Source organism: Leucoraja erinacea, chromosome 10 (assembly GCF_028641065.1).
Source record: "Leucoraja erinacea ecotype New England chromosome 10, Leri_hhj_1, whole genome shotgun sequence".
Classification (NCBI taxonomy): domain Eukaryota; kingdom Metazoa; phylum Chordata; class Chondrichthyes; order Rajiformes; family Rajidae; genus Leucoraja; species Leucoraja erinaceus.
Window position 1 is genome coordinate 20,611,420 of NC_073386.1, and position 23,020 is coordinate 20,634,439.

Consider the following 23,020-nt stretch of genomic DNA (forward strand, 5'->3'; position numbering starts at 1 on the left):
GTTACTGTAGCTGGGGCATGACAAAAGTACACAATAGATCCATGGAAATACTAGTGCAATTTCTTCATTCTCCCCTTAAAATGCACTGATACTAACCACTTTAAATGCAGAAATGCAATCTTTCTGTTGTGAGAGTCAATCAGGACAGAAACTGTTTTGATCCATTCTGTCAATACACATGCACTTACTTTTCAATCTCGCTGTTTTTACATGTCTTCTGTGTCTGCACCTCTAGTTTGCCACTCTCCCCATTACTTGTTGAGGGCATTTCTGTAAAGAAATCATAAGCAGAAGATCCAGCAACTGAAACTAAATCACTATTTCTCAAAAATACAAATTTTCACACCAGAGATGCAGTGCTCAGCATGATCAAAGTTTTGTGCACTGGACTAAGCATCGGTTTAAATGAAAATACATTAAACGTAAATTGCATTTTCCCCATAGTTGCAATATTACAACTGTGATTGTATTTTAGTGCTCAAGAATTAATTAATCAAAAATAACTAAACACAAAAAAACATTAATACAAGCATTTGAAATGTTTTTATTAGCAAATAAAAACATTTTTTTTTTTTTAAATCTAAAGTGCTTTTTCATGGCATTCAACAAATTAATGGATGCCTCTTCCCCTTAGCCTCAGCTCTCATTGGACGACTTCCTGGCTCTTTATCAGATCCCAGTCATTGATCAGTGGGTGGGGGCGCTGCAAGCCGGCACCCTGTCAGCAGCGTGTCCGTTTTTTTCAACTTTCTTTGTTTTTTTAGTATGTTGTAAAGTATGTTTTTTGTGTTTCTATGTGTGTTTTGTGTGGGGGGGCAAGGGGGAAACCGTTTTGAACGACTTTTTCCAGGTCGCCTCCCCCCTGGCCTAACAATGAGGATCGGGCGGCCTTTCCTGGAGACGCGCCCGGGGATTCAGCGGCGGGCGCAGCGGGGACTCTCGGCGTGGAGTGGGCGAGCCCTCGCTGAGGCTCGCCGGAGGGGAGCGCTCCGTTTCGCTGGCCCGCGGCAGCCGACAGCCTGAAGCCACGGTCTGCAGAGCTCCAGCTGGCTCGGCGTCTGCAGCCAGGGATCCCTCGTGGGGGACCCGGGAGAAGAAGAAGCTTCCACCGCTGGCCCGCAGCCAACTTCTACCGCGGACCCGGCGTGGACTTACCATCACCCCTGGAGGGGAGCTTCGACCGCCGGCCCTGCGGTCTGCGGTGCTTCTGGCTGTGGCGGGGACTTTAAATCTTCGACCGCCGGCCTACACCATCCTGAAGCCGCGGTCTCCGGTGGGGAAGAGCCGACTATGGACTGGCTCTGGACTCTGGTCCCGACCACGGGGGGAAATGGAGGAGGACTGGACAATTTTTGTGCCTTCCACCACAGTGATGAATGCTGTGGTGGATGTTTGTGTTAAATTTTTATTGTGTATTGTGTGTTCTTTCTCATTGTATCGCTGCTGACATATTCATTTCACTTGCACTTTATGTGCAATGTGACGAATAAACCCGTATTCTATTGTATTGTATTTTCTCCCTCATCTCTTGTCAGATCCCACACATACCCCTACTGCTTTCATCAGATTCAATTCTCTTACCCGGCTCTCAAATGCCATTGCTCTCCTGCCATGCAGTCCCTTTGACGTGAAATATGAACTCCATTTCTCTATCCGCAGATCCTGCCTGACACGCTGAGTTGTTTTCCCTTTCCCCTCTTACCCAAGGTTACGAGAGCAATTTCATACATATTGCCTAATTTAACCGAGTCAATTTCTGATTTCTGATAAACTTTAGAGCACCTTAAAATGTTCAAAGCAACTTAGTGGATCATTTTAAGCATATCTATAGGAGGAAATATCAAAATCATCTAATCATCTTTGTCCATCTACCTACCATCACTTGCCCATTTGGAAAATTCTGGTGTTATTCTGTTGCTGGGTGTTCCACCACTGCAAAGATAATAATATACCATGATCACTATCACACTTATCATAATCATTGCATCTTATATGAAAAATGAAATCAATGCTGGAAATAGGAATCCAAGCATTTTGTGCACATTTAGTTTTTCTAGAAGATTATGAATGTATTGCAACAGATATGGTTGTAGTTCTTTAGGACCCAACATAGCAAGTAAACCAAATCTCCTTAGATACAAATGATTCCAATTCCAGTAATAAAGGTTTTAATTTGTTAAAATAACTTGGTGAGAAATGAAAATTGTTTCAATTCATGTATTCAAAAAAGGAAATGGGCAGACTTCTACCACAGTGGAGATCGACATCAAAATTTACCTGGAAACTAAAAATGTCTCAAACTGTCCTCTACATTATCTCAATCAAAGGGAAAGCAGCTCTGCTAAAGGCAAATTATCAATCAAAATAATTTCTGACTTGTAAAAAGGTATTTTGGAATCTAGTAAAAAGGTAACAGTTTAATAAAAACTACTTTAAATAACATGGGATGGGAACTGCACTTGAAAGTAAGCAACACAAGAAGGCAAAATACTGTATTCCTTTCCTTTCATGTATTTTTTGGGTATTATATTCTTATTGTTTCTGTTAATTCAAATCTCAATAGAGATATATTAAGCAATGTGATTCTTTCACTTCACATACTAACTATTCCCGTGGAACACCAACTTAGCAGATACTTATATTTAAAAAAAATATTGGAAGGCCAGTTAAAACGGAGTGAAACTAGTATACACCAAAGCCTTATTATTTCAGACCCGGACAAATGAGATGTGCTTATTTCATTAGTCACAAAAATGTAATCCTACCGTAAAATTTTGATTTTTTGAAATTAATTGAAAATTAGATAAAAGTTTCAGGAGCCAAACAAAAATCACTAAAACTGCCCCCAACAGAACAGCAGGCCATAATTCTACTGTAAAGAAACAGGACTACTGTTTCCACTTACTTTAGCACAGCACCACGTAATGCCTCCCTCTCTTTGGCCTCTCCTGGTTCTTCTCCAGTGCATGGTATAATATCTGCTTCTGTGTATCTGTTTAGCAATTAAGGAAATAACCAGGCTACAAAAGAACTTCAGCAGATTTCACCTTTACATTGAAAAATCTTCCTGTTAACCTAAAAAAAATCACCCTTGTGCATACTGGTATATATTTGCTCCAATTCCTGAGAAATATATTTTGTGTCCTCTGAGTTATGATCATAGTACAAACAGTATAGTAACAGCTCCAGTAGCAAATATAAGATTGATGGCGACTTGGAAAAGCAACAATTCAGTTCACCGTGTAATAATTTTTAGATCCATCATTTCAATGCCAACTACAACAGATAGTTTATTAGATTGTGTTGGCATTCACATCACCCATCAACAGTTGGACTTTCAGCCTTCAAGCTGGCTACCTTATATGTTTTGAGCCAGATTCTTCTGTATCACCACATCATTCACTGCCACTAAAACACCATTTACATTTGTATCACTATTTACATCGCTTGGCACCAATATTTATTTTTTATCTGGTTCTACAAATGGCCTTCCATATAAATAATTAGTTTATATTTGAGATTAACATCCTTCTTACTTAAATTTTCTGTCACTTTCAGTCATACCACAAAATGTCATGAAATTTCAAAGATGCCTCATTTAGTGCATTATTACAGGACATAAACAAGAATTGCTCCATACAGTATTTGGTATATTAACTATTTTATTTGGTCAGTAAGCAAACAAACAAGCTTGTTGGTTTAATGGTTGCCTTCTTCAGTCCTCTCTGCGCATTGTGTACCATACAAGTTTGGTGCACAATGAAAAAAAAATATTGGTCCTGATCTTCATCTTGGAAGCTGACAGTTAAGGGCCTGTCCCACTGTACGAGGTAATTCAAGAGTTCTCCCGAATGTCCCCTGATTCGAACTCAGAGAATTACGGTAATAGCTGGACGTAGGTACTCGGGGCTCTCGTGGACATTTTTCAACATGTTGAAAAAACTTCATGAGCTTACCGCGTTTCGCGAGTACCTGCTGTTAGCATTACGAGCCGCTAAGAGACGACCCGAGCTCCGACGTACCCACTACGTACTTACCACGAGTAAGAATAAGAACTCGGGAGAGTTCTTGGGTAAACTAGTATAGTGGGACTGGCCCTTTAAGTGAGTGAGTAGGAAAGAACTGCCAATGCTAATTTAAATTGGATGTAGACACAAAATGCAGGAGTAACTCAGCGGGACAGGCAGCAACTCCAGAGAGAAGGAATGGGTGACGTTTTGGATCGAGACCCTTCTTCAGACTGATGTCAGGGGAGTGGGCGGGACTGAGATAGAATGTAGTCAGAGATAGTAAGACTGGTGGGAGAACTGGTGGGAGAAGGGGGAGGAGAGAGAAGGAAAGCAAGGGCGATTTAAAGTTAGAGAAGTCAATGTTCATACCGCTGGAGTGTAAGCTACCCAACGGAATATGAAGTGTTGTTCCTCCAGTTTGCGCTGGGCTTCACTCTGGAGGACAGAAAGGTCAGATTGGGAATGGGAGATGGAGTTAAAGTGCTGATTGTTAAATGAGTGAAATACATGAATGTCAATGCCACTGTTTTGGGTCTTAATGGAGGTCCTTGGGTACAGATATCTGAGGACCCTGTAAGTGGAAGGTTGCATTCCTGACAGATGCTAAATTGCAGCTTACCCTGGACTGATCCCAGGATATCTACACAACACTGATAGACTCCTAATGGAATCCTACTGGGCAAGGCTGACACCCACAGATTTCCCAGTACTGACCCTGTGCCAGATTAGACATGGCACAAGTGCAGTACCTTTTGAAAAGTAGAATTAAATGGTTGTGAATAAAAGTCAAGTAGACCTCTCATTTCATTTCAGTCAGAATGTTTCGATATGTTAAACTGGCTAAATCTATAAAATATGTTAAGATGTTTAGGTATGTTAAACTGTTTTAAACCATAAAACAGTCGTTCATGGCCAGTGATCGCTATGATAACCAATCGTCAGGGTGGGACCACCTGGCAGTCAAAGCTGTTCTGGGAATACAGCAAGCCAATTACAACCAGAAAGGTCTTGCACTGCATTAATCTACATTGGTTTCCTCATCAGCCAGGAGCCAGCTAACCAGCAAAATGGTTAGCCTGTAAGGTACTGGATAAAGCAACGTGGTCTGAGTAAACATGACCAATCTTAGCATCCAGTGAGGATATGTCCTATTACTCTTTATTTTCTTGACATTTATTAAGCAATTGGAGGGGAATTGTCAATATACTTCTTTATTTTAAAAAATAGGAGACTCCACTGCAAAATTCTGCAAAAAGCAATCCGGCTGTCCGTTTAATAGTTATGCATTTAATTATCAACAAAAAGGATGCTGTGGCTTCCCATACTCCAAGGTGTCGTCTCCATCCACATCAAGATCTGCATCACTATCATGGTTCTCTTTACTGCTGCACGTGACAAACCCGGATCCTATGTTTAAAATATAAACAATGGTGTATAATGAGGTAAAAGCACAACACACATAACAACAGTTTAAAGTTAAAGTGAACTCTCTCTCTGCATTTGTTAAAATGTAAAATATCACACTTTTTTTGGAAAATTTGCCACTAATAGTTCCCACTACAATATTAGCTGCATTTTTATCATTCCGTTATATACTCATTGCCACCTACACGCAAAAAACAGCAGTTTACAGAAGTCACGTTCAGTACATTCTTAATTTCTATTCATTAATTTTCAATGCCAATTTCAAACCAAAAGTAAATTACTGGTTATTTCTTCAAAGCAACTGTCTATCCCAAGTTTTGAGTCAGAATGCAGAGAATGTTTGTTCAACGTAGAGCAAAGATCTCAAGTAAAATCATCATGTTGAACAGAAAAGGAAAGTATGCTTTGCACATTATTAAGACTCCCTTCATAATAGATAACAAATGGATAACAGGGAATTGGATACCGATTGAACAATTTAGCTAAACTATATAAACGTATGTTGAAGTTTGCTGACAATAAACATTTTCAAAGTTTCAGATCAGAACACATTTTTTTAAAGAAATGAATATACCCATGCAATATATATCCTGGCTAGATAAAACCTAGGGCTGCACAGTGGAGTAACTGGTACAGCTGCTGCCTCACAGCGACAGAGGCGTGGGTTCGAACCTGACCTCAGGTGCTGTCTGTATGGGGTTTGCATGTTCTCCCTGTGACTGCGTGTTTCCTCTGCATGCTCCGGTTTCCTCCCACATCCCAAAGACATGCAAGTTTGTAGGTTCATTGGCCTCTGTAAATTTGCCCCTGTTGTGTAGGAAGTGTGTATAACTTGTGTGCCAACATGGAGTCGGTAGGCCGAAGGGTCTGTTTTCATGCAGTATCTCTAAACTAAACTAAAACTTTGAATTTAGCATTCACCATTGAAACACTGCCTCTTCGCACTATGAAGACCTTGGGCAAAAGTAAAGTTGGCAAGGAGAAAGAGGACAAAATAAAACTTTGAAGATATACTGCGGGGGGGAAGAAAGAGCTACCTTAAATTTAGTTGCATCTGGTTGGGTAACTATAGTAGGATGGAGATTATTCCATGCTTTAATTGTGTGGAACAACGAATTGCTGTACACATCTGTCTTGGTAGCTGGAATCATAAATTGGATCGAATGCCCTCGTCTGCTTCTAATTAGTTTGGGTTTGGTGTAAGTCTTGTAATCTATGTCCATGAATCTGGAGACCACCTTTTACAGCAGCATGAATCATGCAAAAAATGTTTAGTTTTCTGAGGTCACCAAATCATCCAGTGCCTGACTTAACAAAAACCCAACAACAAACCATCATTTCTTGTTCGAGGTGAAATGTGCATCTTGGGCTTGATAAGGCTTTCAGTGTACCAGTCACACATTATAACAAAAATGTTCAGTTTTGCAAGGTCCTCTTCCACACAAGTTTAGGTGTAAATATCACCACTTCTATGGGGATATGCTACAGCTTTTAGGTGCGAGTTAATTTCTGCTACATGATATCCAATTTGGCTTCTTAAAGAAACTTACTCAGGGTACGCATTTCACCTATAAATGAGATTAAGTGTTTTATTCTCACTGATTAGTGCAAATGGATCAATCATTTCTGAATTGACATGCTACCCACTAGTTCCACAATAGGAACCATTTCACTTACAATATTTCAGCTGTACAATATTCAAATTTAAAAATGTTGAACATTTAGTATACAAAACAATGTCAGAGAAATCAAGCTTTCTAAGTGAAAATATAAAATGACAGGGAATACTTGAGAGCACAGGTTTAAGATGAAAGGGTGAAGGTTTAAAAGAAAATTCCAGATCAAGTATTTTTTTAACTGACAGTGGCAGGTGTGCCTGGTACATGCAGCCAGGTGATGTGGGGTGTAAGCCACTATAATAGCATTGTTTAAGGGTCATTTGGAACAGCCACATAAACAGGCAGGGAATAGAGGCATACGGACCACATGCACGTAGATAGGATTTATTTAGATTGGCCGGTATGGACACAGTGAGCTAAAAGACCGTTTCTGTGCTGCATTGTTCATAGTCATCTCTACACACTTCGCAACACTATATAGACTAGATGTTATGGTCTTGTGAAGAGTGATGAACAGCCAACAACGAACAAACCACTCTTTGCTCTACCATCCTATAAAGGCCATTATTGGCTGAGTATTCCTGAGACCTGGTCTAATGAACCAGAGATTGGAACTTGTATCTCAGTGTGAAACTGGGAAATGTATTTTAATTAAATCAATATGGAGTAAAATGAGGATATCAGTAATGCTGTGCCACTGAAACAATCGTATACGCCAAACATTACATTGAAAGCGCTAAGAACTCTTAACAGTATAGGGTGGTGATTTACCTCTATTACCCCAATGGCAATTAGGGTGGGGTAATAAATAGCAGCCTACCCAGCAATGCCAACATTTGAAGGAGTAAAATAAAAATGAAACTGAAGGTCATAAACTGTACTTTTTAACTGCAAACAATTGAAACAGAATAAAATATAAAGAATAAAGAACTACTGTGAGGGCAACAAAAAGATTAGAAAAGCTGGTCATATTATTGCAGTACCAAGAAATCAGCTGTGGAGTTTATCAGCTTGTTTATATACGACAGGCAAGTTATAATTTTGCAGAATTGATTTGGATTTGAAGCTATCTTGTCTTGTGGATTTCACTGCTATTAGCCAATCCTTAAAATTCTGCATTATTCTCATCTAAGACATCAAGAAGCATACTATAAATCTGAATTTTGCCCATTTTAAAGTCCCAGGGTATATATGGATATATGCAGGCTTAGTTATTGATAAACAGGACATGAATAGACCAACCACTCTGCCAGATCGGAGTATCTTATCAAATTGTTTATAAAAAAACAACTTATTTCCTACTGTTCAATACGTCCAATTGAAATAAAATTCTTGGGGGAGATTTAATTTCTGACTTTTTAAATGAAGCTTATTTAAACCTGTCTTTTTAACCTTCAACCAATAGAAATAGCAAGCAGATAAGACATGGGTCATTTAGCAGAGAAAAACAAAGTAATGCCGCAGTTCCTTGTTTCTTTGCCATTCTTTCACAGAATGTGACAAGTAATTCAGGCGCCAATCTTGAATGACACCTCTATAAGTCCCTGACACTACCGGAGACAAACTTCCCCATCAATCACGCTCTACCTATCAGAACTACTTAACTAGCTTCTGAACTGCTGAGCGAGGAAGCAAAGGGCCTGTGCTGCAGTAACCCAATCCAATCCTGTCAAATATATCGCAACTCCCAGTAGGCCAAGGCTTCTGCCCAACTAATTAACATTACATGTTGAAAGAGAGGAGAAAGTGGAATTTCCAAGTGCTGAGTTGTTAATAAGCCTTAAATTTTATAAATGTGAGTTACCCCGAAAGACAACACAACTAATAATCCAATGACCCTGCCTGCTAACCCAAAAGAAAATCACTGTTAATTTAATCAATTGATCAGTTCATTGATTTGAAGTCATGACTGCTTGTTAACCATGCAGAGCAAAAACCCACGACTGCACGACCGCAGAAAGCCGTCATTGATTTTTTTCACCTGCCACTCAGTGCACATCCTGAATAGAATTGCAACTTTGTGCAAAGGGGAGCTAGGGGTTTCAAAGTTAAATTAGTTACAGATGCAATCAGGGTGTCTTCTGTAAACTCTATTGATTGAACAGCTGACAGTCCTACACAGAACAACTCTGCTAGTCAATCGCCTCAGATGTCACCTGCCACTTTGCAGAATAGTTGACAATGCAATTATCTGGTGTGGAGGTAAGAAGTTGCCGTGTGTCAAATATAGTTAGCCCCCATCAGAAGCTGCTCAAAAGGCCTACAAAGTCTGTGTTTTCATATGCATACAAGCTGTGTGTTTGGCAAGATCTACAACATGCCAATTAGTTTCAAGCTAGATAGATGCATGAAAGATACAATTTCACCAGAAAGTTTTAGTCAGGCTTGTTGTGGATAAATATATGAAATCCAAATAAGATGGCCTCAAATCACTGTCAATTACATTTGGACTGGAGGGAAATCATAAATGTGTAAAGAGGAAATTTCAACATTTCCTAATATTGTGGGTATAGTCTCCCAAGCATCCATTATCCACTGGTAGAAATCATATTTCTTGAAGTGCAGGTTTCCAGGAGTATGTCAGGCTAATTATTTTTTTTTAATTGAATCATGAAAACTAACGATTATCATGGCAAGGTGTTAAACTAAATTTACAATTCTATTAACTTTTCCGGGAAAAGAAGATAGAGGACTGGTAAACTGTTTAATTGTCAGGGCATTTAGGAAGGGATGATAAATATATTTATCAAATGAACCCCTTTCAAGTGAGATTGCTTTTTTTAAAAAAAAATATCACTAAATATCTTTATTTAGTCAAATAATGAAAGGGAAGAAAACTGACTTTAAATATGGATATAGGACTCAGTTAAATAATTTCCCCATCAACAGCATTCCAATGCTACACTGCACAATTGTGTGTATTCCGAGAATAATTTGGAAAAATACACTTTGATCATGGTTTATTTAGTATGCATGATCATCACAAACAGCAGGCATCACCTCAGCAATTACCCATGTCATCATCCTATCTGGATCATTGCTGAAGAGGCTTTCTCACTCTGGGTAGGTGCATTCTTTAACTTTGCCTTGCCACCGTGCAACACTCTAGATAAACCATCCACCTGTCCTATCATCTACTCAACCAAAACCACATGCCCCAATAGATTTGCAGGCTAAACCTCAATTGCTGCCCCTTTTTGGAAATATCATTCCGGGAAAGACAAATTATTATAGAAACATCCATATATCTGGATCAAGGTGGGTAGACATAAATCAACTATGGTCTAAATGAATGTGGAACATACACAAAGTATGGTTGGTATGATGTCATTATTCAATTGTGCAGAATCTGAATTGAGATCTAAACTGGAAAAGACAATATCTAATGTCCTGCACATTTCATTATCCGACCTGCAATTCAAGACATATTTTCAATGTTTTCTAACAAAGCACCTCATGCAGAGTGGAATGACTGTCACATGAATGGTCAAATTAAATGAAACAGTCACTTTACATGAACCAAATTTCAACCAACAGGAACCCAGTGGGAAAATTGGGGGAGCGATTGGAAGATGGAAATTGTTATTGCATTTTTGGGTGTTCTTGTTGAGAAAAGTGTCAAGTGTACAAAATGCACATCCATGTGAATGATTAGGAAAATCCTCCATGACCATAAACTCACACTGCAACAAAAGAATAGCACATTAAAAAGGTTATAAATCAATGTAGACAGATCTAAGCATAAGCTCCTAGTCTCATTCAAACTATCAAATTATACTGGAAAATATAGAGAGGGTAACTCAAAGTAAAACTCTCAATTTTCATTTCGAAGATAGCTGTAAATTTTAATGTCTTTCTGAAAAGATTCCATATTTTTACATCACTCAACAATTCAATACCGATTCCAAATTAGTCCATCCTAAGCTGCACATTTCAAATCCAACCATTATATTGCCTGCCACAAAAGATACTGCATCTCTGTTACGATTTCAATATTGGTTATCCACACAAAGTGTCGACTATAAATTGGACTGGATTGTGTTCTGATGTATAATGTGTCAGTTTTCTTCTCTACCAAGCCCATACAACTCAGGTTATCTCACCTGGTAGGACAAACACGAATCGATCCAATTCATTGTGGAAGATTTTCTCAGATAGCATATTGTTAGTATCAATATAAATATATAACAATGTTATTCCCTCAATTCCTATTTCAGGATAAAATTAATAGTTATAGCCTTATTTGAAACAGAAAAAATGGGACATTAACCCCATGATATACCTTAAGCACCACTTCATACATAAACTGAACAAGTTTACACACCATTGTCCATCAAATTTCAAATTCGGGGAACCTCCCTTGAATTTTCCTAAGCATTTTTAACAGATTTTGATACTAAGATTAGCTCAAGAACTTCATTCTACTCCGAATTTTACTCTATTAACACACCAGAATAAATGGAAGAACCAAAACTATACCCAGTTTATGACCTTCAAGTTTTCAACTGAAACATTAAATAAAAGCACAGATCTGTTAAATTAATTGATACCCTACATTCAGAAGTGAACACTATAAGCTTGTAAACTACGTCAATGATTTATTTTACAAGATTTCTGCAAGTTCTTCCATTTTCTGAGCCCAAACTGTGAATTTTCTTTCTAATATACAATCCTCTTCAAATCTGTACAACAGATACACAGTGCTATTTCAAAGAGCCCAGTAGAGGTCTGTACAACATTCCTGCTCAACCTCCCTCTCTCTCTCTCTGAAGTTGTCGGGACAGTTTTCCTTACCACGCGTTATCACTTGCTTTAAACAGACTTGGCAGGCAATCTAATCCTCCCTGAAAAGGTCAGTGCCATTTTAACTGCCTTTCAATCACATTATGCATGGTGCAGCACACGTTCTTTGCGATGCCTCCAGCTCTTGTCTAGACTGGATCAATACCTGAGCGATATCACTAGAGGAATGACACATGATGCCAATCGACCCAAAATCCCTAAATGGAACTGAACAGAAGGGAACAACTGGCCGCCTCTGACCTATCGCTACCTAATCTACTTAGTCCCATCTGCTCAGGCCGAAATAACAACCAAAGATTTCCTCAGTCAGTGGCTTGCAGTGAGTGGGGACTTGCTCAGGCAGAACAACCCCCCCCCCCCCCCATCAGCTTTGAAGTCACATTACAAAGCAGGTATGAAAGCACAGCATCAAACATTTTCTGATGCCATCATTACTTTCTTATCTGCTTGCTCATTCCACAGTTACTATAGTTTCATCCACAGCATGTCAATAGTCTGGTATCTGTAAGCAGCCTCAGTTAGTTACTGTTCAGTCACTTTCTTTAAACTGCAGTGAATCATTTAAAGATGATAGCCCTGGTTTAGGCTGAATCAATTCAATTTTTGGATTAATGGATTTATTACTTTTTCTCTAAAGTGTATGATACTCTGAATAAAAACACCATGTTTCAGGTGACGTAAATGGAAACAAAGCTTTGAAATATCAGTGCTCCTTCTTCTATTTAAAATATTGGTGTTTGCCGTGTTCCTTGTCATTTTAAAATGGTCAAAAATGAATATTGGAATGGCATAAAACAAAAAAACATCAAAGCAGCCTGTTAGCCAATTGCTAAGTGAATAGCTATACATTACATTCTCACGCACACCATTTTACCACTTCTTTGTGCTTTAAAACTATTCAATAGCATGAAGAATATCTCATTAACAACTACTAATGTGAGCAGAACTAATTCCAGAAACAAAAAAATGTAGAGAGGGAATACGCAACTTAATTTCAGCTACAAATGAATTTAAATTTGGGACAGCAACAGTCACATTTCAGAGTTCGGGCAATGATGTAACAGATGACAAATTTGAAGCAATCAAAAAGTCGTATGAACATTTTCTATGAAATGACCTTGCTCAAAATGTCTATTATACCTGAAATGGAAAGCTTGCTTTGAGTGAACTACAACTATACAGTTAAATTCCTAAAATAGCAATCAGTAGCACCAATCAAATTATAAAACCTATGAGCCAGCATGCTACTTTCTTTTTAAAAATATGCCTATGGTTTGTATCCATCCAGAACAGTGTACTAAATAACTTATAGTTCACATTTGCTGAGCTTAAAATATTTTGCTCCAACATTCATTTCTGCACCTTTAAACAAAATAATCTGTTCCAATAATGAGACCGTGATGTGGTTTCTTAAAGATTGTGCCAAGCATACATTCACGTCCTTTCAAGCTAGCTGAGAATACCGACTTATTCTTCAGTCGACATGACAGGCCTAGCTGTGAAGCGCATCTGACACAAACTCTGGATCTTTCATTAGAAAAACGGTACAAATTGATCGTAGCCCTTGTACCTGCAATCCCCCTGGCAGCTCCCACTAGACACGGCTTTTTTAATATTTTATAACTTTTGAAATGAGACTGTGCTCCTTGCCCTACCTCATTTAGGTAAAACAAGGGAGATAACAGGGAATTTTGTTTGACAAGCTCTCATTTCTCAGCTATTCTGCCCTCAGTGAGCCAAAAGCAGAGCCTCACTAAAATTACATTCCCAGGGCTGGTCAAGTTAAGGTCAAATATTAGGAATGAACAAATGGCTTGATTTGACATATTTCTTTAAAGGAAATTTACCAGCTGAATTTCAGTCTTTCTCACAAATTTCTGCAGAATAAAATCTTGCCATTGCTCATTAACTACAGAAGATATTCATTAATGCTTTGTCAAAATCCATTTTACTTCCTCATAAAAAAATAAATGACTATTTTTCTAAAAATGTCAAACATGGAATGTGGTTGTCCTAATAACTATAACCCATCATAGCTACCGTTGAAAAGATAATATAGAAACAAAGAACCTTGCAACCCCCAGCTTTGTGGAAAGTAAAACAGTTAATGTTTCAGGTTGAAGACCCTTAACAGGAACTTGGGAAGGGAGAAAATTGGTCCAGAGAGGTGGGAAGGTTGAAAATATAGTTACAACAAAGGAAATATCTCGTCTAGACCCGAACCCCCGAACTGATGTAGTCTGACCTACTGAGGGTTTCCAGCAATTTTGTTTTATTTTTGTTGCAGCTTTTCAGTTTCTGCATTTCTATGACTTTCATTTTCCCTTAAAACAAAACTGTGCTTTCTCAAACTTGTGCAGTCCACATGGTGCAGAAACCTTGCATTGTTATTCAGGTACGGGGACAGTGTTTGGAAATTTTTACCCAATTAATCTGAAAAATGACAAAATAATTTATAATGATATGCAACTTAAATGAGCCGTTCAGTTGATATGCCTGCTCCCCTAGCTCTTCTTGGCTGAAGACAGCAAAGTACTTGAAGGTGCTACTAACAAAGCTTTGTCAAGTTGCTATAGTACGTCCTCTATATTATATATTTGGAACAACTGTATGCCAATGGTGGAAAGAGTAAATGCTCAAAGTGGTAGTGTAGGAAAGAACTGCAGATGCTGGTTTATACCGAAGATAGACACAAAATGTTGGAGTAACTCAGCGGGTCAGACCCGCCTGATCCGCTGAGTTACTCAAAGTGGTAGTTGTGGGTGCCAATTCATTAGATGGTCTTTGATCGAGAATGCTGTTGCCCAGGCAAGTGGACTGCATTCTATCATACTTCTAACTTGTATCTGCTTGGCAATAGAAAGATTTTGTGAAGTCAGTAGAATTCTGAGCTTTTGTCATAATAAATCCCTTTCAGGTAATACATCATTTTAAAGTTTAGAACTGAGCAACAATGAAGTTATGGTAATATATTTACAAATTGAGTGTAGTGCATGATTTGGAAAGAAAGATGCAGGTGGGAGTGCTCCCATTTCTGGTGTGTTTCTTGTCAATGCAAAAAGAGACAAATATTGAGGGGCGCACCATTGTTTATGCACTGAATGGCAAGGACAGGTAGTTAGAATCTATCTGGTTAAAGAAAATAATTATTGACAATTTAATAGTCTATTTTTTGCTGCATTCAGGTATGAACTGGTTCTTTTGCTGAAGAGCCATGAATGGAACTGAACCACATTATTCTGAAAATAACTTACTACTAAATTCAGTTGACCATGCCAGAGGACTAATGTTAGCTTAAAAAAAAAAATGGAATAAAAAATGTCCAGGATCAATCTGTAAGGGTTTTAGGAAAATAAATTTGAGAAGCTTCAAGGTATGGCATTGCAGAGACTTGTGTGATGTGTTAATAATCCTCTTCGAACCAAGATCATCAATTAACTAGATTAGATGTCACTTCAACCCAAGAAAAAATGCCAAATGTGTAAACACCACCCTATGTCCTGTCCCCAAGGTGTTTTGGGAAGGTGATAGCTGTTATGTAAATGCAATGTCATGCTTTTTGTTTTTATTTCTCTCTCTCTCTCTCTCGCTGTCTCTCTCTCTCGCTCTTTCTCTCTTTCTCTCTCTTTCTCTCTCTCTCTCACACAAACAAGACTATCAATCACTTTTCGACCAACATTTACTGGAAATTATATGACATTTTTATTTAAATATCAGAACATCTTCTCTTCATCCAAGCTATTCATCCATCTGGTTTTGAACCTGGCCAAAAGTAGAAATCCTAGATGCAGATTGCATAGACAGCACCAAGTATTCTGGCACTTTTCAAAAAGTTCAAAAACATACAAAAGACAAGCAGCTTTCAAAAGCATTAATTTTAAATTGTCTTTTGGTGAATGATTATAAAAGTTTGATTAGCTAAACAATAAAAGAATAAACCTTCAAAATATTGCATACCACGAAAGCCACCTTCTAATAAGGTTGTAGCGCGTATTCTCTTCTGTCCACACCATTCATATTCTTCAAATCTGTTCCCGCTTGCACTTTCATTTTCTATGTCCACAGACTCATCATCATTTGTGTAAGAGCCATCTCTCTGTGGATTAAAATAAACCATTTGAATAATTAATGCTTTAAACAATTCAACTGGGCTGGAATATGCAGTTGCTCGTCAGCGGATCCATAAGGAACCAGTGGCTACCTGCAATGCATGTGGCGATGCGCTCTGGACATCCATGCTCGATACAACATGGACATTGGGAATGTGCAGGATGTCTGGTACATCCTCTTCTGACCTTTCTCCCAACCCACACACACCATTCTATAAATTGCTGGAATTAAGGGTTGGATATACCTCATATCTGACCCCTCAGCCTCACGCCATCCAGGAGGTGCATTTATGTAGGTTTACTTCAATGTATATATAACTGCTGTTTAATGTGTTTTTAAATAAATGTATCAATATTTTAATATTGTCTAATTACTTATTTCTTCCCGAATGTTTTAAGTTCTGCAATGTTCTTTGATCATCATGGAAAATTCCTGTTGATGGCACAAGTTGTCAGAAGTCCATTGAATCTATCTCTATGTTGTCTATGTTCCCATATGTTCCCATACTGTGCGATCTGCTGTGTCTTACGGAAAGGCTGCAGAAGGAACACTGCAGAAAGTTTGGTCCATGCAGCCACTAAAGAATATAAAGCCTCTTTATATTCAAGGTTGGGTCTGCAGGTTCAAATTCATTGAGTTGTCTTCAATTTACTCACTTGCTGTTCTTTGAAGAAAACTGATATCAGTTCAAGATGTAATTTATCCACTTGCGTAATACTATAAATTCCTCAAATAGTGTTAGCTCAGATAGTAATTCTAGTTATCACTTCTAACATTCAATGCTCAATAAATAATTTATTTTTAATGTAAATTACAGCCACACAACCCCCACATTAAAAAAAACTGCCACTATTATTTTTCACACTCCTTTTTCTGTGGTTTCCTCCCCAATCCAGTAATAATTAATATTAGAAATGGTACCCTAGATGGTAATTGTATGGACTGGCTGCATTTTCCTTCTGCTTCTCTGTGTTTCATTGGAACAATTGAGAGAATATTTATGCAAAGTTGCATTATTTGGATAAATGAGATAATTCCTAAAACAGAATTTAAATTAAAAGTTATGAAATGTATTGTAAATTGATTCAAAGGAAATCAACCACTGTACCTGAAATATGCAGATTGATTCAACTACTCTGCAATTTGGAAGAAATGTTGTTACTTTTCTAGATTTTAGATATTATAGAAATTAACTTAAAATGACTTTTTTACGATATCTATATTTTTTCCTCGACATCTTCATATGTTTTCTTATTAATAGAACCCGCTTACATACTAAGTAAACTCTACAGAGCTCCTAAATTTACAAAGCTAATTACGAAGTGAAACAAAAAGAAACAGAGATTGATGGTGTCCTCAGCTAAAGCTGCCCAGAAGAAAAGCAGAGAAATTTATACATAAAAGATTTAATCCAAATACCTATTTATTAAATAAATATTTATTAAATAGGTATTTAATCCAAATACCTATTTGCATTTCCCATAATTATTTTGCTTCAATTGGTAACTTAAAAAAAAAATTAGGACTTGGTTTCATTTGATAACTGAGAGATAGTGGATCAAAATGTTTCGAGATAAGGGAAATGTGATAAGGAAAGGAACAAATATCTACTTATCATAATCAAAAAATTCTGACAACCATACAGCAAATAATATAAATAATAGCAATAATTTCAAAAGTATGGTAATTTTTGGCCTGAGTAGGATCAACGATAATTACAGCTTCAAAATAACTCATTTGGCCCACAAGGCCAGCCTGGTTCTGTAAAATAGCTACACAATTAAGTCCACATCCCCAATACTATCTTCTCTCTGCCTGGTAGCCCAAAGCATTTACACTATCTACCAGGAACAAGTCAAAAATCTGATGGAACTTGTCTACTCCATTACTGAAAGTTACCAGTATATCCTCTCAGATAGTGTACTCCTGACCATAACGATATACACCATCCAAGAAAAAGTAGCAAATTTGACATGCAACTTAACCACCACCCGAAATATCCACCACAAATACACTGGGTTTTCAGTGCATAATATCTGCAAAGTGCAGATCAGTTTACAACCTACACATCCAAAAAGGATAAGGCCAGAGGACACACGGGAATACCAGCAAGTGGTTGTTCCCCTCCAAGCCCATCAACATCCTGACTTGGAAATAAATGTCTGTATGTTCCTCAGTGGTTTAAGTCCAAAAGCTCTTTACAAGTGATGGAATAGCTTCATCTGCAGGACTTCAGCAGCTCAAGAATGGCAGCTCAATCCTATTTGGGATAGGCAACACATGTTGAACTTGTTAACTAGCAACATATCTTGTAAAATAAATTTAAAATGATGAAAATATTTCCTTAGATTGTATGCTAATGTAGAGGGAGCGAAACAAATTATGCTGACTGGAGAAAGTGAAGACGAGAGGCTGAACCTCAAGGATAAAATTAGTAAACTCTTCTATGTGATAGGGATGGGAAAGTGATTTATTGGTCTTCTGCAAAAACTATTGACAATGGGTCAACCATAGGTTTTAAATCTTAAACAGATTTTTGTCATCTATAGATGTTAAGAGTTATGAGGTAAATATATAGTGTTGGGTGAAAAAGCACCAATGATCTCACTAACTTAGGTTCATCCTGTTTCCATTGATTATCCTTGAGATGTTTCTACAACTTGCGAGTCCACCAGTGGCAAATTAAATTGATTGGACATGATTTGGAAAGGCACACACCTGTCTATATAAGGTCCCACAGTTTACAGTGCACGTCAGAGCAAAAACCAAGCCATGAACACAAAGGAATTGGCCATAGACTTCCGAGACAGGATTGTGTCGAGGCACAGATCTGGGAAAGGGTATAAAACATTTCTGCAGCATTGCAGGTCCCGAAAAGCACAGTGGCCTCCGTCATTCTTAAATGGAAGAACTTTGGAACCACCAGGACTCTTCATAGAGCTGGCCGCCCGGCCAAACTGAGCAATCGGGGGAGAAGGCCTTGGTCAGGGAGGTGACCAAGAACTCGATGGTCACTCTGACAAAGCTCCAGAGTTCCTCTGTGGGGGTGGGAGAACCTTCCAGAAGGACAACTATATATGCAGCAAACCATCAATCAGGCCTTTATTGTAGAGTGGCCATACGGAAGCCACTCCTCAGTAAAAGGCACACTTGGAGTTTGTCAAAAGGCACTTAAAGCAAAATTCTCTGGTCTGATGAAACCAAGATTGAACTCTTTGGCCTGAATGTCAAGCGTGACATCTGGAGGAGACCAGGCACAGCTCATCACCTGGCCAATACCATACCTACGGTGAAGCATGGTGGTCGCAGCATCATGCTGTGGGGATGTTTTTCAGCAGCAGGAACTGGGAGACTAGTCAGGATCGAGGGAAGGATGAATGGAGCAAAGTACAGAGAGATCCTTGATGAAAACCTACTCCAGAGCGTTCTGGACCTCAGACTGGGGCAGAGGTTCACCTTCCAACAGGTCAACGACCCTAAGCACACAACCAAGACAACGCAGAAGGGGCTTTGTGACAAGTCTGTGAATGTCCTTGGGTGGCCCAGCCAGAGCCCGGACTTGAATCCGATCGAACATCTCTGGAGGGACCTGAAAATAGCTGTGTATCAACGCTCCCCATCCAACCCGATAGCTTGAGAGGATCTGCAGAGAAGAATGGGAGAAATTACCCAAATACAGGCGTGCCAAGCTTGTAGCGTCATACCCAAGAAGACTTGAGGCTGCCAAAGGTGCCTCATCAAAGTATTGAGTAAAGGGTCTGAATACTTATGTAAATGTGATATGTTATTTATTTTTAATTACTTTGCAAAAATGTCTAAACACCTGTTTTTGCTTTTTTATTATGGGGTATTGTGTGTAGATTGATGATAAAATAAAAGAAATTAATCCATTTTAGAATAAGGCTGTAACATATCAAAATGTGGAAAAAGTGAAGGGGGCCCAAATACGTTCTGAATGCACTGTATCTTGGGGCCTAGCAGCGTAAATCAGGAATAATGTTTCCATGGCTCCAGAACAAGTGACCCCTATCTTACAGCTGATTGGCGAACGTAAATCCATCCTGACAAAATCCACAGTTCACTAGCCAAGTGTTGAAATCCAGAATAAAAATTGTTCTCATGGAATTTGTGAAAAAACGTAAAGAAACACAATTTTTTTCAACTCGCTTCTCTTGCGCATGTGAAGATGACATGCCGTTGGATTGCAGAAAAAGCAATCCTTGTTAGAAATGTAGCCCTTCCTTCCCCTGGAACACAGGGGTCCCCTGTAGTAGTACAAGGGATGAACCTCAAAGAATAGGAATCAGCCATTCATGAGCCATTCATGAGGTATCACTTCACCCCGAGGTTAGTGAACCTTTGGAATTTTCTATACGTGCCAAAGATGCTCAGTCAGAGTATATTCAAGACGGAGAATGACGGAATATTTGTCGGAAAATAACAAAATCATAGGAAATGGAATTAGTGCAGGAAAGTGACACTGAGGTGAAAATAATCAGGCAAGATTTTACTAAATGGTAGAGCAGCCATAAGAAGTGTCCCACACATGCTATTATATTTTTAAGTCATGTTTTCATATTCCTATCCCTCCTCCTGACTGCAATCATAAAAGCCTCAACCAGATCACATCTCTCAACTCATTGAAGGGACTGCCAACTGTGCCTGCTGTTAAAGGACTCCAAATTCAACCTACTACTCAGACAGCAGATCTAACCAAGAGAGTAAGGTGTTAAGATAATCTTGGCTTATCCGTCTACTCAAAATCCATTTCCTCTGCTCTGACTCACTTTAAATCGGCACGATGATTTTTGTCCATCTGTGGATTCAACAGTGTTTATGTGAATTTCTGTTAACAACATTTGGAAAAGTTACATATCTCTTTTTCTAACTGTCCCATCGTCAGCCTGGATTTATTTGATGGCAGGCAAGGAGTTAAAATATAATGAACACTCCTTTACATACTGAAACACTATAGCACACTAAAACAGCTGAGGTACGTGTTTTTTGAAATCCAACTAAAGTTGATAAAATAACAAATGATTAAATAACGTAAATAAAAAGTTACCTACACTAAAGGAATTCTACTCTGCTAGGAATAACAATGGACACTAAAAATTGTATATAAATTGCTGCTTCGTTGGCATTTAAAAAAAAGTTTAACAAAAATTTAGAATAGGCCCCATTAAATATTTGCAGGATGATGTATATTTGTTTGCAAATTTGGAAACAATTTTTATTACCAGTAATATTGATATATCATTGCCTCATAGTTCAAACAAAGACATACCGTGGCATGTGATGTACTATGCATCATGCCACCATTTTACGGTGATCAGATGTATGAAATTGTTGGCATGACATGTTATTATGAAAACGCAAGCGGTCTTTTCTGTTTCAATTATGTGCAGAATTTTGCAGAAACTACATATTAAAGTTGATTCTTACATCTATTTAGTTTTGTGTTTGATTTTATGTCTTACCTTATTTTGTAGCTCAGTATATACAAGAGGAAATTAAAAAAATCATTCTGTGTTGTGCCAGATTGAAAATGGAACAGGTGGCAGATAGGATGATATCAAATGGTTTTGTGGCAACAAGCAGCCAATCCTCTGTTCTAACAGTGGGATGGGAGAGAAGTGAAGGAGTAAGGCAGTACAGAGAGTCTGGGGAAATGAGGATTCTCTAGAATCTGCAAGTAGAAAGATATGAATGTGGAAATGAGAGCAGTAACATATGTTATTATACTTTTGACGATACGAAGAAATTATTCCAGGTGAAGAGAAGAGGAAGATCTGCGGTCATGATATCTGAGAGCATTTAATGTATTATTGCAGGCAAGGAAACAGATGGCTCTATTTTACAAGCAGCTGACAGGCTGGACGTTTTGGAGGATAGATCTTGGGCAATATTTATTTTTGGAGGGGTGATAAGGTTTGGAATTGTAACAATATGGCATTTTTCATAATTTAGCAAGAACTGGTGAAAGTTCAATTGTGCTCTGGTGGTGAAAGAAACAAAGAACTTCTATGCAGACAGGAGGTGATTAAGAGTGAAGTGAAGGGAATGAAATAGGCATGCTGAATGAAATAGGCACAGCAGGAAAGGCTGGGTTGGCCTTGGGTTATGAAGGATCACAGAGATTTGGTGGCACTGAAGAGATGTTTGATAGATGCAAGAATACTGGAAGAACATGATGGATATTACTACTGGTATGAGGGCTGTAGGTCAGGGAATATTGCCAAGGGTCTGGAAAAACAGAAATAAATTCATATCCTAATAGAAAGGCATTCCACAAATGTTTTAAACCAGCCTCTGATGCAGTATGAGCGGGAAAAAAAAAGCTTATTGATGCCCCAACATGCCCATCAACTACCTGGTCCAGGCAGGCTTCCACATGTCTACTCATCTCCTCCACAGATCCAGAGAGCGTCTCATTGCATAGTGGACATACCTGGCCATCATCTGAGGCCTTCTTCCTCTTGTTTTTCCCTATCCGTGCTGAAAGACAAGAAAGAAATACAAATTTACTATCAATATTCTTTCTGGTAAAATACATAATTTTAAAACGCATTATATCTTTACAACAGCTGGATTTTAAACAAAATGCTTACATATTTAGAAGGGAATAAATACATTTCAGCAGACCGCTACTCAAGAGTCTAGTCAAAGTATATCCCACCAAAAGTATTCTCACAAGTAAGTGTACTGCTCATAGACAAAATGCCTCCAATTAAATAATGACTATGTACCACGCACAGCATTGCTATGAGGGTTTCTGCAATGTTAAAGTTGGTTCTAAGGATGAAGGTACTATGTGATAGTCTACGCTACAGCAAGGCACCCAATATGGCAACCTAAATTTTGCTCACGTATTCAAACTTTTTTTTTAGGATTCTCCAATATTCTGGATTACATTTTCTTTCTTAAACAATCCCATTTAAAAACAACATATAATTGATGATTTATCTTGTGATTCATGCAAGCTTGATGCACGTATATTAGAATGGTTATTTAGTCATTATTGTATTGCAAAAAATAAATCTGCGCTTGCAA

General features: G+C 38.3%; 1 protein-coding gene across 7 annotated transcripts in view; it reads right to left on the reverse strand.

The window, feature by feature from the left end:
• The window catches only part of rnf220a (ring finger protein 220a), a 419,208-nt gene that overhangs the window by 53,820 nt on the left and 342,368 nt on the right, over positions 1-23,020 (reverse strand). For 5 of the 7 annotated variants that reach the window (XM_055641650.1, XM_055641651.1, XM_055641649.1 and 2 more), the window contains 6 exons: positions 22,341-22,465; positions 15,815-15,953; positions 5,321-5,417; positions 2,906-2,992; positions 1,877-1,932; positions 189-270 (listed from right to left, as the gene is read on the reverse strand). In XM_055641650.1, coding sequence (XP_055497625.1) covers positions 189-270; positions 1,877-1,932; positions 2,906-2,992; positions 5,321-5,417; positions 15,815-15,953; positions 22,341-22,465 — 586 coding nt within the window. The remainder of the gene's footprint in view (positions 1-188; positions 271-1,876; positions 1,933-2,905; positions 2,993-5,320; positions 5,418-15,814; positions 15,954-22,340; positions 22,466-23,020) is intronic. The other 2 variants (XM_055641652.1, XM_055641655.1) reach the window with 1 other exon arrangement.